The sequence below is a fragment of the Phoenix dactylifera genome, chromosome 12, assembly GCF_009389715.1.
Source record: "Phoenix dactylifera cultivar Barhee BC4 chromosome 12, palm_55x_up_171113_PBpolish2nd_filt_p, whole genome shotgun sequence".
Classification (NCBI taxonomy): Eukaryota; Viridiplantae; Streptophyta; class Magnoliopsida; order Arecales; family Arecaceae; genus Phoenix; species Phoenix dactylifera.
In genome coordinates this window covers 3,916,810-3,935,075 of record NC_052403.1, presented here as the reverse complement: position 1 = coordinate 3,935,075, position 18,266 = coordinate 3,916,810, and the positions used below count along the sequence as shown (strand labels likewise).

Genomic DNA, 18,266 nt, shown 5'->3' with positions numbered 1-18,266 from the left:
AATTTGATGTAAAACGCATCCTGGTTGATAATGGAAGCTCGGCGAATGTTCTGTATTTTGGTGCATATTGTAAAATGGGGATGACAAAAGAGCAGCTACGGAGGATGAATGCCCCGTTAGTTAGATTTACTGGGGATTCAGTCCCAGTAGAAGGCGAAATCGACCTCCTGGTCACAGCCGGGCTCGCCCCCCGTGAAAGTACCGTGGGGATGAGCTTCCTCGTAATACGCCTTCCCTCAGTCTACAATGCCATCCTCGGAAGGCCAGGCCTCAACGCCCTCCGAGCAGTGGTCTCAACTCACCACTTGCTCATGCGGTTCCCCACCGGCCATGGAGTCGGCGAAGTTCGAGGAGACCAAATGGTGGCAAGGCGATGCTACCTAGCGACCCACGAGGCAAAACGACCGGCCGAGGTGCCTGCCCCAGCAACTGACCAGCCCTCGACTAAGACTCTGGAGGCACGGGACAACCTACAGAAAAAGCGGGTAGAGCCCGGTGAGTTATTAATTCAAGTTCCCTTACGTGAGAACTTTCCCGAGCTAACCGTACAGGTCGGCTCTAGCCTCAACGAGAGTGAAAGGGGTCGCCTCGTCAACTTCCTACGAGACAACATGGACGTCTTCGCATGGTCGCCTGCAGACATGCCGGGGATAGATCCAGAGGTCATGGTCCACCGGCTCCAAGTGAAGCCAACCAGCAAGCCCGTGCGACAAAAGAAGCGAGGCGCCGCCCCTGAACGACAGCGAGCAGCAGCTGAGGAGGTCAGCAAGCTCCTTGAAGCTGGCTTCATCCGGGAGATATCCTACCCGGAGTGGCTCGCCAATGTGGTCCTCGTCAAGAAAGCCAGCGGAAAGTGGCGTATGTGCGTGGACTACACCGACCTGAATAAAGCCTGCCCAAAGGACAGCTTTCCACTCCCCAGCATCGACAGCTCGTGGACTCCATCTCGGGTCACGAGCTGCTGGCATTCATGGACGCCTTTTCCGGATACAACCAGATCCGCATGGCGCCAGAAGACGAGGAAAAGACAGCTTTCATCACCGACGGGGGAACCTACTGCTACAAAGTGATGCCATTCGGCTTAAAAAATGCCGGGGCAACCTATCAAAGGCTGGTCAGCCGGATCTTCAAAGACCAAATAGGCCGAAACATGGAGGTCTACGTAGATGACATGCTGGTGAAAAGCAAGCTGGCACAAGATCATGTGGCCGACCTTGATGAAGCATTCTCTACACTCCGAAAGTACCAGATGAAGCTCAATCCAGCCAAATGTGCATTCGGAGTCACCTCCGGCAAATTCCTCGGCTTCATCATTACGCAACGAGGAATCGAGGCCAATCCTGAAAAGATCCGAGCCCTTCAAGAGATGACATCTCTCAGGACGGTCAAGGAGGTACAACGGCTCACGGGCCGAGTGGCAGCCCTCGGGAGATTCATCTCCCGCTCGGCCGAGCGCTGCCTTCCATTCTTTGCAGCCCTCAAGAAGCCGAAGAATTTTTTGTGGTCAGACGAGTGCCAGCAATCCTTCAAAGAGCTCAAGCATCTCCTGGCTTCCCCTCCCCTCCTCACAAAGCCTCAACAGGGTGAACTCCTCTACCTGTATCTAGCTGTCTCCCCTGTAGCAGTAAGCTCGGTCCTGGTCCGAGAAGAGGGTAAGCTCCAAAAGCCAGTATATTACACCAGCCGGGTCTTGAGGGACGCCGAGACCCGATACTCCAAGCTGGAGAAGACTGTCTATGCTCTGGTCGTCTCAGCTCGGAGGCTCCGACCCTACTTCCAAGCCCACACAGTGGTCGTACTGACCGACCAGCCGGTCAAGCAGATCCTGCAGAGATCAGACCGTGCGGGTCGGATCATCAAATGGGCCATCGAGCTCGGGGAGTTCGACCTCGAGTACCGACCCAGACCGGCGATTAAAGCACAAGCGCTCGCAGACTTTATAGTCGAGTGCACCATACCGAATGAGGTCGAGCCCGAACCTGAGCCACCCACGGAGCAGACCCCGAGTTTGACATGGACTCTGCATGTCGATGGCTCTTCAAACTCGGGGGGTAGCGGAGCAGGGCTCATCCTCACCAGCCCAGAGGGGGTGGTCGCCGAGCAAGCCTTGCGCTTCGAGTTTCCTGCTTCCAATAACATGGCGGAATACGAGGCGCTCGTCGCCGGGCTCAAGCTAGCCAAAGAGCTAGGAGTGAAGGACTTGAAGGCCTTCAGTGACTCTCAGCTCGTCGTCAACCAAATCATGGGCGACTTCGAAGCCAGAGACCCGACCATGCAAAAGTATCTTCAGAAGATACGGGATCTCGCCTTGACCCTGGACTCTTTTCACATTCAACATATTGCCAGGTCGGAGAATCTCAGGGCCGACCAGCTGTCAAAGCTGGCGTCCTCTCGCATGAGCGAGTTCTCCAAGGAGGCAGTACTGGAGTATCTCCAAAAGCCCAGTACAGACGAGCCCGAGCAGACCCTCTGCACTGAGTTCGAGCCGAGCTGGATGGACGAACTCATCAGCTATCTGCAAGATGAAGTCCTCCCCACTGATGAACGAGAGGCTCGCCGAATCAAGCGCTCCGCCACCCGGTACATATTGTATGAGGGAAGGCTCTATCGAAGATCTTTCACATCTCCCCTCCTCAGATGCCTCCGCCCAACGGAGGCTGATTACGCCATGCGCGAAGTCCATGAAGGAATTTGTGGAAATCATCTGGGAGGGCGAGCATTGGCCCACAAAATTTTACGCCAAGGATATTATTGGCCGACGCTCCAGAAGGACGCTATGGACTTCGTCCAAAGATGTGACCGGTGCCAGAGGAACGCCAATGTTCAACGCCGACCTTCGGCTCCCTTGACTTCAATCAGTTCCCCTTGGCCTTTTGCCCAGTGGAGAATTGACATTCTAGGGCCATTTCCACTGGCCACCGGGCAAAGGAAGTTCCTGGTCGTCTCCATCGACTATTTCACAAAGTGGGTGGAAGCCGAGCCCCTCGCCCGGATCACCGAGCAGAAGATGCGGGATTTCGTCTGGAAGTCCATAATCTGCAGATTCGGGCTTCCCCGCATCCTCATCTCTGACAACGGTCGCCAGTTTGACAACATTCACTTCAGAGAATTCCGCTCCGAGCTTGGCATCGACCACCGCTTCACCTCGGTCGCGCACCCGCAGACAAACGGAGAAACCGAGGTAACAAACCGTACTATTTTGCAGGGTCTCAAAGTCAGGCTCGACAAATCCAAAGGACAATGGGTCGAAGACCTATACAATGTCCTGTGGGCTTACCGGACGACGTTCCGCGTCCCCACCGGCGAGACTCCCTTCAACCTGACATATGGGACGGAGGCTGTCATCCCACTGGAGATTGGGCTTCCTTCTCCAAGAGTCGAGCATCACGACGCCAGCTCCAACTCTTTGCAGCTCAGAAGCAACCTTGACCTAGTCGAGGAAACAAGGAAGGCCGCCCGAGTTCGTATGGCGAGGTACCAGCAAAAGACAGCTCAGTACTACAACGCCAGGGTCAAAGTCAGATCTTTCAGACCAGGGGACCTCGTCCTCAGAAGAGCTGAAGCCTCCCGACCAACTGAGCAAGGGAAGCTGGCCCCGAATTGGGAAGGACCATACCGAGTCACGCGCGTCCGCCGACCCGGAGCTTATAAATTGGAGTCTCTAGATGGGACTCCCATTCCGCGGAGCTGGAGCTCTGAAAATCTCCGCGCGTACCACCAGTAGAACCCCAATGGGTCCCTCATTATTCAACTATTGAATTTCATTCTACGAATTTCATTTCATATATAAACTTATGGTCTGCATACTCATTTCAAGCTCACCGATTCTCCTGGTTATCTCATGGTACCAGGTTTATTCTCCTCCCCTGACCACGGTTGGGATGCCCCGATGTCTCGGGATGATGGGGGACTTACGAGGACTCCCTGAAGATGTTCGTGAGTTCGTGATGCGCTCTCCATCGGCCAACGAGCTCGGCTCGTTCTCCTACCCTGACCACGGTCAGGATGCCCTGTCACAACGGGATGCCCCGATCCGTCGGGATGGCTCGAGACGTCGAGATGCGGTCTTAAGTGACCAGACGAGCTCGGCTCGTTCTCCATCGACTTCCACCGACGAGCTCGGCTCGTGCTCCATCGGCCAACGAGCTCGGCTCGTTCTCCTACCCTGACCACGGTCAGGATGCCCTGTCACAACGGGATGCCCCGATCCGTCGGGATGGCTCGAGACGTCGAGATGCGGTCTTAAGTGACCAGACGAGCTCGGCCCGTTCTCCATCGACTTCCACCGACGAGCTCGGCTCGTGCTCCATCGGCCAACGAGCTCGGCTCGTTCTCCTACCCTGACCACGGTCAGGATGCCCCGAGACGTCGGGATGCCCCGGTTATAGGGAAGCTCGAGACGTCGAGATATGAGTTGCGGTCCTCACTGACCAGACGAGCTCGGCTCGTTCTCCATCGACTTCCACCGACGAGCTCGGCTCGTGCTCCATCGGCCAACGAGCTCGGCTCGTTCTCCTACCCTGACCACGGTCAGGATGCCCCGAGACGTCGGGATGCCCCGGTTATAGGGAAGCTCGAGACGTCGAGATATGAGTTGCGGTCCTCACTGACCAGACGAGCTCGGCTCGTTCTCCATCGACTTCCACCGACGAGCTCGGCTCGTGCTCCATCGGCCAACGAGCTCGGCTCGTTCTCCTACCCTGACCACGGTCAGGATGCCCCGAGACGTCGGGATGCCCCGGTTATAGGGAAGCTCGAGACGTCGAGATATGAGTTGCGGTCCTCACTGACCAGACGAGCTCGGCTCGTTCTCCATCGACTTCCACCGACGAGCTCGGCTCATGCTCCATCGGCCAACGAGCTCGGCTCGTTCTCCTACCCCGACCTCGGCCGGGATGCCTCGAGACGTCGAGATGCCCCGATTCTTCGGGATGCCCCGATACGTTGGGATGCGGTCTTCACTGACCAAGACGAGCTCGGCTCGTTCTCCACCGACTTCAACCAACGAGCTCGGCTCGTTCTCCACAGCTGGATCTCTGCCGACGTCCCCAAAGAACGGACCCCGAGCAGAGGAGCGTCTTCAGTCGCCTCGGCGCAAGGACGCACACGGTACAAGGTACCTATTTATTTAATGTTTCTACATTATCTTATCTGCTTTTGGATTTCTCTGCCGACGTCCCCAAAGAACGGACCCCGAGCAGAGGAGCGTCTTCAGTCGCCTCGGCGCAAGGACGCACACGGTACAAGGTACCCATTTATTTAATGTTTCTACATTATCTTATCTGCTTTTGGATTTCTCTGCCGACGTCCCCAAAGAACGGACCCCGAGCAGAGGAGCGTCTTCAGTCGCCTCGGCGCAAGGACGCACACGGTACAAGGTACCCATTTATTTAATGTTTCTACATTATCTTATCTGCTTTTGGATTTCTCTGCCGACGTCCCCAAAGAACGGACCCCGAGCAGAGGAGCGTCTTCAGTCGCCTCGGCACAAGGACGCACACGGTACAAGGTACCCATTTATTTAATGTTTCTACATTATCTTATCTGCTTTTGGATTTCTCTGCCGACGTCCCCAAAGAACGGACCCCGAGCAGAGGAGCGTCTTCAGTCGCCTCGGCGCAAGGACGCACACGGTACAAGGTACCCATTTATTTAATGTTTACATTATCTTATCTACTCTTGGATCTCTGCCGACGTCCTCAAAGAGCGGACCCCGAGCAGAGAAGCATTTTTAATCGCCTCGGCGTGAAAACGCTCACGATACCAACAAACTTGGTATAAACCAAGTCTGTTGAATCCTCGTCACGAGCTGACGAGCATTCGACCCATTCGTTGAAAAAGAATCCGGTCCGCCCCGGCAACGCGAGGCTCGAAGTTCACTAACTTCAAAGTTCGAAACGACCGCCCCAGGGCTTGGTCGAATTCTGGACTAGGCTCGGAAAAATTCTCCGAGCCCAAATCCCCTTAAAAGCATAAGCGTCGCTATACCACTGGTCGAAGGACCGAGCGATAGAGCTCGGCAAGCCGAACCTAAACCCAAACCCTGTGGCGGACTAAGTTGAGGCCCTAGAGCCCATATCCTCAGAACCTAAAATGGATCCGAGCAGAGAAACTTGGACTACAGCAGACGAGTTTCCAAAAAAGTATATTCATTTCAAAAGGCCCGTAGGCTAAGTACAAAAATTCGGGTTTGGCCCTAACAAGTATGGGGGGCCATCCCGACTTTACAAAACAACGAAAATTACACTAAGACTCGAGCTCGACTACTTCGGCTCCGGCGGTGTCAGGAGCGGCTGGCTCAGTAGTCGGGACCTCCTCAATGGCCTCGGCAGCAACAGGAGTAGCCTCGGAGGCGACCTCGGTCACTTCGGGGACGGCTACGGCCGCCTCGGCCACTGCTGTCGCCGGGGTCGCTGGGGTTGCCGAGACTTTTTGCTTCTTTCTCGGCTCGGTGGGCTCGCCCGAGAGCTCGGCCGCCCTCTTTTGGAAACGGGCGTAGAGGACCTCGCTCTTGGTCACCATCTTTGCGATATCTGCAAGGGCGAGCAGGATTAGAACATTAGAACAGTAATAAAACGAAAAAAACACTGAAACTATCCTTACCGTGGGGACGTGCCGAGCTCAGGCCCACGTTCACTAAAGCGTCCTCACATATGAGGCCGTTCAGCAAAATGCCGTCCCCGAGGCCGCGGATGGTGTCGATGATCCCCTGCTCACATGGAGAAAGCTGGGGGGGTTTGTTGATGGACCTGAGCTGGGCCGGCCCCCACCTGGGGTCAAACCCCCAGGACCGTTCAGAACCTAGGAAGAAGAATTTCTTCTTCCAGTCATGAATGGACGAGGGGGCACCATGAAAAAGTGACCGACCCGCCCGAAGGGCGATATAGAGCCACTCTCCGTCTCCCGGGTTCGACTTAAAGATAAAAAGTCGCCGGAAAACGTTGACAGAAGTCGGAATCCCGTGCAGTAAGCACAGTGACAGGAAACCGATCACTGTCCTCCAGGCATTCGGAGCGAGTTGCGCCGGAACCAGCCGGCATACCATCAGCAACTCATTCACGAAGCCGTGAAGAGGAAATCGGAGACCGGCCCAGAGTGACTCTAGGTACACTCCAATCCGGCCTACCGGAGAATCGGTTACCCGATCCCCACGCCTGGCGGGTTCCAAACGGAACCCGTGAAGAGGGAAAAACCACTCTTCGGTCATTTCGACCTCCAGGACGCTCATGGTAGACACGACTTCACTGGGAAGAGAACCCATTGCGAGAGAGAGAGATTAAAAAGAAAAAGGGGGACCTGAGAAAGACGCCGGAGAAAAGAACTTCGGACTGTGAAAAGCTGGGAGAAGAAAAGCTGGAGGAAGAAGGCAATAAGAAGGGGACAGAGGGCCAGAGGAGGGTTTATATAAACCTCCCCAACGGCCCCGATCGGTAAAAAGAAAAGCCGCATCCCGTTGAGATAACCACACGTGTCGGTCCAAAAGACAGAACGACGCGTTTAATTAGGGCTAGCGCTTCGAACGCCGAAGCGCCCCATCGGATCGTGCGGCCCCATCATGAGCCCACGACGCGAGGACGCTTCGCAAAAGGTGTCCCGATAATGAGGCTTTTCGGGAAAGAAGAGACGCCGCCTACTAAAGGCACCTCGAAGCGTCCGATAATTCAAAATGCGCAATAAATTAAAATTTTCGGAATCCGTAATAACCCAACTAAAGCTACTTCCCGCGCTCCAGCTGGTAGCCAACTGGAACTCGGAAGTCGGGGGTAGTGTTGGGGGAAAAACCCCAAGTCATGTCGCCACGGAGGCGCTCGGCCAAAGAGCGCCGACCGGAAAGGCGCTCGGCCAAAGAGCGCCGACCAGAAAGATGCTCGGCCAAAGAGCGCCGACCGGAAAGGCGCTCGGCCAAAGAGCGCCGACCAGAAAGATGCTCGGCCAAAGGGCACCAACCAGAAGGGTGCTCGGCTAGAGAGCGCCGACCCGAAAAGGCCCAACCGAAACAAATAGAGGCGCTCGGCTAGAAGGTGCCCGCCCGAAGGGCGCCGACCAGAAGTACTAGAAGTGACCCCGCCACAGGGCGCCCCTCTGGGCGACCAGCTCGGCTCGGCACCCCTGCCGAGCCGATGCCTTAACCAATACTCATCCCCACCTAACCTTTTCGAAAGGTCTAGCGGCTATATACGCGACTCCACTACAACTTGCCGCCTGCCACCATCTTTGGGCCATCAAGGCATAAGATCTCCGTAGGTATTCGGCACGACCTGCCATTAATGCATGAGACCCCCTCAAGTCTCCGATGCACTCAGTCATTTAATGAACACGGCTCAAGGCGATCTCCGGATCACTGAACCATCAAAGCGAATGGCTCTCCCTGACCGCCGGTTCACTCGGTAATAAATGCACTTACCATCCACGGACCCCAGGCCCACCACGGCCGGCGGTTCAACCACTCCAACAGGTCCGATCGACCGTGACAACTCCCTGGTTCCGGTCTGATTCGGCCTTATTCTCCACAACGCCATTTATGGGCCAAATCGTGCCCAATTATTACAAAAGAGGACAAATTCCCCTGTCACCTCCCAGGTAACACAATATCCCTCTATAAAAGGGAACCCGGGGGAAAGAAGTGAGGAGGACCCCGGACTCGGACCGGGGCAGAAGAAGGAAACAGCACAGACACAATTGAACACAATATTCTCTTTATTTTCTCCACATATCTCTCCTTTGCTCTCCCCACATACTCGCCCCCTCTGACTTAAGCATCGGAGGGCCGGCGCCGGAAAGCCCGGCCACCGGCTTTTTTGCAGGACAGGACAGGACGCACTCTCCTCTCCGCTCTCTCATCCCCACGGAGGACGCAGTCGGCCGGCGCACCGCCGACCACCGTCCCTGCGGCGGAGCTCCTCCTCCCCTGGTTTCGCGGCGGCCCCCGGGTCCAATTTCCAGCAACAATACTCAACCTTGATCAACCGAACACCAAACTGACCCAATTGAAAGAATGTTAAGTTGGGTTAGGATTAGCTTTCAAGTAAACTGGATTCGCAAAGGCTGATGATGTGAATTACCTTCAATTACAATTGGATAATATTAAAAATATCTTGCTTAATTTGAATTTAAAATCCCTTGAAAATTATAGGCTAAACCTGGTGGCTGTTTATATTTATATATGTGATGTATATACCAAAAATTTTTACTACATACCATACCCATTGGAGGAGGAGGGGGGAGGGATTTTTTCAGATTAATTATAAATTTATATTTCCTAAGCGCTTTCGTTTAATAATCTAGTAGCAATTTCTTTTTTCCAGATCATGGACCTTTATTTCCTTCTCCAGGATAGTTATGGGATCTGCATTAAAATGTATTATTCTGTTATAATGAATAGAGAAGATGTAAAATAAATTCATTGTATAATGTGGATGGCAATCAAATAAACACCTTGAAATGCCTACAATCCAATAAGTTTTTGGTAATCATAAAATAGGGATTTTAAATATAGTGGCTGTTTTTGCTAATATAATTGTGAGTTCACTTAGCTGACACGTACATAATAAAGGTCTATATTCCTTCAGGGTGTTATTCAAAAAAAAAGAATGTGGAGGCTGCTTTCACCTTGAAAGCCAACATAATGCCTGCCTTCTGTGAAGCAAGATCTCATCCATGTACAAGTGTTTGATTAAGGAAATGGAAGGAATTCACTGAGAACTCCCGAAGATCAAACCTGAGGTGGATCCTCCATGTTGACTGAACCATAATCAAGCACTAGCAGTACCACCTGGTGGCAAAATTATTGCAGATAGACTGAAAATCCTCGATCACCTGAAACAAGGTATTCATATCCAATGCTTTGTGCTATATAAATAACCAGCAATAATTTTTCTCAGCATCTGAGGCCAGAGTAATCCTGCAAAGAATGATGCAATATGTAAAGATCATTAAACAGCAAAGATTGGCTGAACTGATACATCTTCATCAATAATCAGGCACTGGCATGCCACCAGGTGGTAAATGTTATTTCATTATAACATAAGGCTTCTGCTGTTCACACACCAAGTTTTGTTTAGCTGTTTGCCCAAGTCACCCAGCCTCCATACCCTAAACAAATTCAGATCCTCCCAATATATTTGGAAAACCCTTTCCAACACCATTGAATCCTGCATGTCCATGAGAAGGAAGTTCAGATCAGCCTATCGCAGCTAGCAATGGCGGTTATCACTCTATATTTCAACCCTTAAGCCAAAATAAGGTTACAGATGTGAATAGAATCAATACTATCCATACAATCCAGTTATATACCTCGAAATACTTGCAATTCACCCTTACTCTGCAGCCAATTGAGTTGTGACAGAGAATTTGGATTGCCCCAGTGCGGTAACCAGAGGTTCTCGATTCTTAGACGATGCATCCCCAACCATCTGGACCTGCGTAATTATAGTGCAGGTGGGAGTCCACCCCTGCTCGCCTGCCCACAATTTTGAATAACAAGCCCACACCATCCTCTAGCAGATGCTCAGGTTTAGTCCTCCATTAATATCAAATTGGCAAAATAAAAGATCAAAAATTGATAAATGATAACTCATCATACCTTGATATGAGATCCATGGGGAGATAACTTATCATAAACTTTCTTCGAACATTTGTTCCTCAAGATGTTGAAAAATGTTTTTGATATTGACATAAACAGCTCTTCAGTGTTGATGACAGCCCTTGGGACTTAGAGGTCATGATCCATATTTCAACAATTAGCCATGAATTTGAGCTGCAAAAACAATTCTGAAAGCAACCAATTACATGAATATCATCTCTGTAACTAGAATTTCCAGTAATAACTGTTTCAGAAGCACAAACAAGAAAATCAAATAAAACGCATAATCCTTCAGAGAAAACTCTGACTTCCTGACCCAAACTTATGTCTCTCTTATTATATTTGTTCAACTTATTTAAAATTAAAAGACAACGGAGCATTACAATAGATATCATCCTTCAAACACAAAGGCAGGAAGCTTTGGAGAAAAACTAGAGAGAAGGAACTCGTCCCAGTTCAGTTAACAAAAGGTTATGTACAGAATGATAGCATGAAAGTAAAGAAGATAACCACCAAAGAAACATCTTTGGTTCTCTATCTACATGGAAGTTATTTCCAGATGTGGATATAGTCGAGGATGAACTTAACCACTTCGCGGTATTGACAACGACAACAGACTATAAAACACCCACCAGATGGAACCCAGAATCTGCTCGCATGTCCTCCACTACTCTCAAGCCGTTAAGTAAACAGGTTCAGTTCTCCTCAGCATGGGAGTCACTTCCAGAAGCCGATGATGATGGTGAATTTGAGGAAGAATTGCCACCATTCTCAGACCCTGACAACGAGAACAGTCCATTAAAAGGCCAAGGGACAGGAAGCCAGAATCTATTACCATTTCCCCTACCATCCCCATCACTACCATCCTCACCACTGCCTTCCACCCTATTATCGCCATTGCTAGAGCCATTTGAAACCTTTGATTCATCAGAAGGCAGCTGAAACCTGCACACAGGGCATGAACTATGGAGCTCCAGCCATGGCAATAGACACCCACTATGGAACCTGTGTTTGCAGGGCATCTCCTTAGTCTCTGCTCCAATAGTGACATCCTCCAAACAGACTGAACAATTCATGCTTTCCTCAATTTTTACGGTAGGCAAAGCATTCACTGCCTCTTTCTGAGCTGGTGGTGTGCCATATCTGTCTGGGTCATTCTCCGCCAACTGCTGCAACAATAGATCTAAACCAGGCCCCACAAAGTAGTCCCCCAACGAGGCACCGACACCAGTGTTGCCGGAATCTTGGTCAGAATCGAAGGTTCCTTGGAGAATTATGGCTTGGTTAAAAGAACTGATGACAATCATCCTTTCTCTTTCTCCTTCCCTTTCCCTCTCCCTCCCCCTTTCAATCTCGGGGTTGTCAGACTCTGACCTAATATCATCCCGGAGGCTTTGAAGCAGCTGACGTATGGCGGAGTTCCGCCGCCTCCTTCGTAGGAAATCTTCAAGCTCATGATCCGAGTCATCATCTTCCTCTTCCCTTCGGAATCGTGACCGCCGTGAGGGACGTCCCATCATTCCAAGCAAGAGCGGAGCCCATAGAGAGAGGGACCGATCAGATCCAAGATCAGAAGCAGTGTCTATGTCCCCTCTGCCATCCATCTCTTCCACAAATCCACTATCACAAAGGGGGCACTTAGGCTCCACTTCCATGACTGGATGGACTACCTCTGAACAGACATAGCACCAGTATCTACCAGCAAGAGCTTCACCCATCTTACTATTTTCCCAATCCACCCCCCTCTTCCAACTTCCACTACTAAGACAATGCAAAGAATCCAACAATTTATATTGGAAGAAAGCGCACTTTAGATAAACCAGATCTATGCAAATCTCAGCCCAGCAGACAGAAATCTTTCAGCTAAAAAACATCTATCCCTTCATCCCCCTGTCATAACTGATAATCTACAGGGAGAGAGAAAAAAAACATATCTCAGACTGGTCACAGCAAGAAGAATTTTTTTTTAGAAAAAAAATCTCAGTGTTTGCAATCCAGCAGAAATAGATGTTTAAGTATTTATCTTTCTACATAAATTAACAAGTCCAAAGTTTGGACACAGATCATAAGGGAAAAGAAGAGAACCTGATAGAAATTATAGGCAAGGAGATTCCTTTCTTTCATGCACAAGAAATTAACACGAGAAAAAAGAAGCCCTGAAAACGGACCAAGGAATCATGTTTCACTTCAAATGAAAGCTCAGGGTCGAACAAAATCCCAAGAATTTACCAGGAGAAGATCTGAAACGGCCCCAAAAAGAGGGCTTTTCTCTTGCGGAAGAAGACAGGAGCAAATTCCTCAAGCTTCCGAAGAATCCCAAGATAAAATAAGCTTGGAATAGAAGAATCTAGAAGCACAAAAAACAGAAAGACAAAAGAAAAAAAAAAAAAATCTATCTTCTCGATCCAATAAGCTAACAAACAAAAGCAAAATTTGAAAACGGAACTGAAATAAAAGAGGCAGAAGAAAACCATAAGATTCGCCCAAAATCTTAAGCAAGAGGAGAAAAAGGTGCTACCTTGGAAAGATTTTTAGGCTTGCTTTGATCTGGATTCGCTTCTCTTGGGGTTTCTGGGCAAGGGGAAATATGGGAGGCCAAACAATTCCTATCTCCTTCCCTTTGCTCCCCGGAGTTGATTTTTTTAGCCTTTTTTTAATCGTTTCCCATAAAAAGTTGTGTCTGTATTAATTAGTATTAATTCCGCGTTACCAACGTTAATAATTTCTTTTTTTATTTCAAAACAAGGGTTTGGTGGTAAGGGTTCTGCATCTCTGAAAACAGAACAGGGGAGGCCCACCAAGTCTCACAGTAAATTTAATCATGGCCATGGATAGGTATTTTGGGACCAAGATCCTATATTACTAAAATGTCCACATTTTGTTAAAAAATTTGCAGCTTTAGAGGTGTAAATTCTTCTTTTAATGCTACCAGTCCAATCCACATGGAAGGATATAGTGTAATTGACAGGATTCGGATCATTCTTTATAATTTTTTAATAAAAAAACTATTGAGATAAGGCTAAATTAGGACTTTGGTGTGATGGAATCTTTTATAGTAAACTGATGGTTTGGATTTCTATGTTGACACCGCAGCATGACAAGATTTGGATTGTCGACCATATTACCATATCATAATATAAAGTTGAGATTGCCGACCCTATTAGTAAAACTTGCGTAAATTTCAAGTTCTCCAAATTTATGCAAATTACTGAAATTTAAAAAATGGCATTAAAATTATGAAAGTCTAATAAACTATCATGCATGGCCATCGGCATCATGACAAGCTGGCGTCCTTGTAGTTTCCTAATTAAACTCAAGCTTGACTATTCTTTATTTTTATAGAGAAACATAGCTAATTTATATATAATAAATTTTAAGTATAATTGTGATATATATATATATATTAATTATATTGCAGCATGGGTTCTTCAAACTGGTATGCACTAGCTTGGCTTAGTGGACCGAAAATTGAAATATTATGTTCAAAAAATGGGATGTATTCGAGCAAATCCACTTCTTTTGAACTTTTAGATGGTGTTTGGTTGCAAAATAAGTGCAGGATATCCCTAAAGGTAGGAGAATATCCCCAAATTCTTGCCGAAGATCAAAAAATTGACGTTTATATCTCTCACATAGCTTTAGTCTATTCTACAAAAATTATGGTAGAAACGAATACTATAAAATAGACTTGCTCCTGTTCCAAGAAAACGAAAGAGAAATTTTGTATTTGTAATAAAATCTAAACCATTGCGAAGTTCAATACGCATTATGTGCAGCTCTCCATTTATTTTATGCACTTATTTCTCAACCACACATCAAAATACATTTATTCCACCGAAACAGGGCCGTCTCTTTAATGGAGTAAGACATATCCCTCTCTCCCATGCCTTATTTTGCAACAAAACGCTATTTTATTTTCTCAAACAAGGATAATAATATAATATAATAGCTAATGGGGCGGCCGATTAAGTGGCTGCCTATGCAGCCCATCATTCGGGGTACACCTTTTGGTCAGAAGAGTAGAAGCTGACACTAGCATTCCGCGAGTTGTTGTATTTTGATTTTATTGGATGTATCCATACATGCACTGTATAAAGCATCCACTTTAAGCAAAAAAAGAGAGAAAAAACAAGGATAATATGGTACATTTATATGCTCCAAGTCTCAACTAAGGATGCTATAGAAGAATTGAGGCATAGTAGGTGCTCAATATGGATGGTCTTCGATTATGACTGTTGAAATGTGGGCTTGGCTCGATACAATGTTCTTAACAAAAGCATGGAGCGGGCAAGAAATGCTTGGGATGTTTCCGAATGGACCAAGTACCGTATCACCACCCTTCCATTTGGTGGAATACTCAGTAAGCTAGGGTCAATCAAATTAGGAGTGGCAATCAAGACACGAAGAGAATCAAACTTGTTTATTAATATATTAGACAGACTCACATAATTTATTTAATAAATAAATTGAATAATATTAAATAGATTAAACAAGCTTTAAAGGAGTCAAATGGATTTTAAATGTATTTAACATACCTTAAATGTAAACAAATTTAAAAAGGATCAAGCTATAACCTAAGCCATTGTTAAGAACTTATTTGGTTCGTCAGAACAATTTTTTCTTACTGAAATATTTTTTTCTAAAAAGTTGATATATAGATGTATAGTACCTAAGAAAGTGATTTTTGTATGTTTAGTTGAATATGAGGAGCTAGCATATTTCAAAATGGCATATGTTTGGTTGAGAATATATTTTTCTAAAAAAATTGTGTGAAATAAATATTATGCCATTAATAAAGAAAAAGACATTATCCCATATTATCTAAAAGCTCAAGTCATAAGAAAGCAACTTTTCTCTCTCTCTCTTTCGAGAATTCCAACCAAGCATAAAGTATTTCTTAATTTTCTTGTTGACTATATTTTCTCCCCCTTCTCTTTCCCATACCAAATGAGTCCTAAATGAGTCAAAATGGACTGAATGGTTTAGAACACTAAATCTAATCCATTTATTAGACCCAATTTGTAAACTGCCACTCCTAAATCAGACCATGGAACTACAACTTTTTATGAAGAAATATTTAAAGAACAAGGCGGTGGTTAAAATATCCTGCTCCAATCCATTCCTACTTTTGGGTCAAATCAGAGTCCTGAATTCCTAAGTTTAGCTGTGTTTAGTATACCTCTGTCCTCAACGATTATCTAATTAAGATGTAAATCGTTGAATGTTTATTAAAACTTCAAATTTTGAAAACAGTTAACATATTGACAAACTTGTGATGCATATGGATATGGAATTTGGCCGACTCACATCCACCAAAGATTGTGCACTAAGTTCCAATACACAGAAGCCTTCCCTTTCATAGAAAATGATGGCACCTAAGTCCTATCGACCGAAGTTGTAAAGATAAAGGAAATAGTCATTTAATAATGAAAGAAAGAAATATCTCGGATCATGATAGGCTTAGAATGTCTTCGTCTCTCTGATGAGTTCCTATAAGGCCTATTTCAGTCTTGGCTCGCGTACACTTGCGTACGAAGATTTCCTACCTTGCTCTTTTAACTAAAGATTATTAATTATCACTAATACTGCCAATCTCACAGAAAATTATTACCGACCAAAAAATTTAGTGGCCTTTGTTGCAATAGTACTAGCATCATCATACATAGCCTAATCCAAGTATACATGTTCATTAAATGGCTTCAAGGAACAAACTTAATTTTATCCGGTAGCCAAATATATGATCTCAAACCAATGATACCGTATCTCCATCATTTTTTTTTTTGAGCTCTAGGTGTGTAATACGATAATCCTAGACTAAGACCTATTTGGATGATTGAGCTAGAATTTATAGATTGGGCTAGTGCGACCAGCAAAATTATAAGATTACATACTGGACTAAATATATTTTCTAAGAACTCAAAATTCTTAGATATAACTTTGGAGTGGACCGTCCAAAATCTCATAAAAAAAAAAAAATCTGGACTCTGAAACTATTTATGAATACTTATGAATACAGACCTAGCTCAACCTCTAATTCTATGATGTTGCTAATTATTCTAAACCAATCTAAAAATCCAATAAAATTTTCAGCCCAATCATCCTAACATGTCTTAAAAAAGTTGCACCAAAAATTTCATGGTCCTTTTTCTCCTTTTTGATAAAAGAATTTAAGCTATTAAAAGAGGTTCTTCAATACACTATTGTTCTGGTTGCTGGATGCCACTAGCGTAGCATGTCCACACCTGCTCGGCAGGTGGCAGTAATGCCTCCTTGTGCTTGGCAAGCGTCAAGCATGGATTATTGGATGGTTACAACTTCATTCAATACATCATTTTTCTTGTTTCTCTCTCATACAGCATCTGGTGTACTTTTTATTAAAACAAAAAATATATATAAAAAACATCTCATATCGACACATAACAGATGGGGACAAAGAGTGTGGGCCGAGATGACTTCAAGTTACCAAAAAAAAAACAAAAAGAATACAGATGACTTCATCACCTACCGTATGAAATTTCAAAATAAGTACGCATCAACAACGACGACAACTAGGTTCACGAGAATCAGGATCATCTCAGATGGCGATGGAGGAGAGGAACCTCGTGAGGCAGGATGTTCCACGTGAGACCTTCACAAAGAAACAATCAGCAGACTGTTAGCCCAAAAATTTTGCCTCAGATTATAAGGATTCTCTTGTTAGTAAGTTTTTGATGAGTGTTTCAGCCTAAGCAACCCATTTAGTCAAGTAAGCCAGTTCATTCACATCTCTGCATTGCACTTGACGATTTTTTTTAAAAAAAATATATATATTAGGATCGAAAACCTACATGTAGGAGAAGAGAAAATACCTGGATTGTTTGGTTGGAGACACGAATCCAGATTCTGTACCTGGAAAAATCCTGTAACTTAATCAAGATAAATATGAGCACTGCATGGGTTATGACCCCGAGCTGATGTACTATATGAATTTGAGAGGTATTTCAGAGAGAACAGTAAGCAAATCAAGCAACAAAATTTTGGAATTAGACTTCAGAAAAAACAATTGGAGCCTGTTCGCTTTTTATAATATTGCAACAGAAATTTACTCCACCACTCCCAAGTTTGTGCATCTACATCATACGTAGACAGTGGATCGCAAACATTGAAATCTGTGCTCGGCTTTCACCCACAATTCAAATGCTTATATAGAAGTTTCCACGTATGCTGCTATTCACTCTCACCTGCTGGAAAATATATTGATCATACTTTGCAGCAGTATGATGAATTTTCTTTATAAAATTTCAGCAGTAAATCTGTACAGATCATTACCAAAATCCAAGTTGATTAAAAAATTCTTCACTTTCCAATACCGTCAGAAAATAATTCATCAGCAGCTGGAGATATAAATGTCGGCTACCATGTATACTCATCATGCACAGGTTAACACGGAGATTAACCAGTGTCCTCGCCAGAGGGAGAGAGATTGACCAGTGTCCTTGCACAACATACTGGAGAGCTTCAGAGCTGTAAGGACGATAGCTAACTTGCTAGAAGAGGCCAAGGGATTCGGCGAATAGCATTATCATCACGCATGCAGCTTGTGATGGTAAGCAGAAGCTGTAATTTTCTTTCTATTGGGATACCGGATACCCCTCAGGGCAAGGGTGCATTCAAAAATATGGAGAAGGAAAAGATGGGCCGGACA

General features: G+C 46.3%; 1 protein-coding gene across 9 annotated transcripts; it reads right to left on the bottom strand.

The window, feature by feature from the left end:
- Positions 1-9,430: 9,430 nt before the first annotated feature.
- Positions 9,431-13,244, bottom strand: LOC103719748 (E3 ubiquitin-protein ligase SIRP1-like). Of its 9 annotated transcripts, none has more exons than XR_003388020.2 (6): positions 13,101-13,244; positions 11,215-12,489; positions 10,583-10,770; positions 10,294-10,496; positions 9,996-10,151; positions 9,431-9,901 (listed from the first exon to the last, which is right to left on the bottom strand). XR_003388020.2 is itself a non-coding variant. In XM_026809489.2 (4 exons), exon 4 carries the CDS (start codon positions 12,298-12,300, stop codon positions 11,278-11,280), a length of 1,023 nt encoding a protein of 340 aa, XP_026665290.2. In that variant the 5' UTR covers positions 12,301-12,489; positions 12,668-12,738; positions 12,812-12,929; positions 13,101-13,229; the 3' UTR covers positions 10,895-11,277. The 9 variants fall into 9 exon arrangements, 4 of the variants coding, with proteins under 4 accessions (XP_026665290.2, XP_008807358.2, XP_026665292.2 ...); XR_003388022.2 differs by having other exon boundaries at positions 10,583-10,756; XR_005514336.1 differs by having other exon boundaries at positions 10,294-10,770.
- Between the last annotated feature and the right edge of the window lie 5,022 nt (positions 13,245-18,266).

Bases quoted from the DNA above. Each gene is read 5' to 3' on its own strand.
- LOC103719748 (XM_026809489.2), bottom strand. From the start codon at position 12,300: ATGGGTGAAGCTCTTGCTGGTAGATACTGGTGCTATGTCTGTTCAGAG.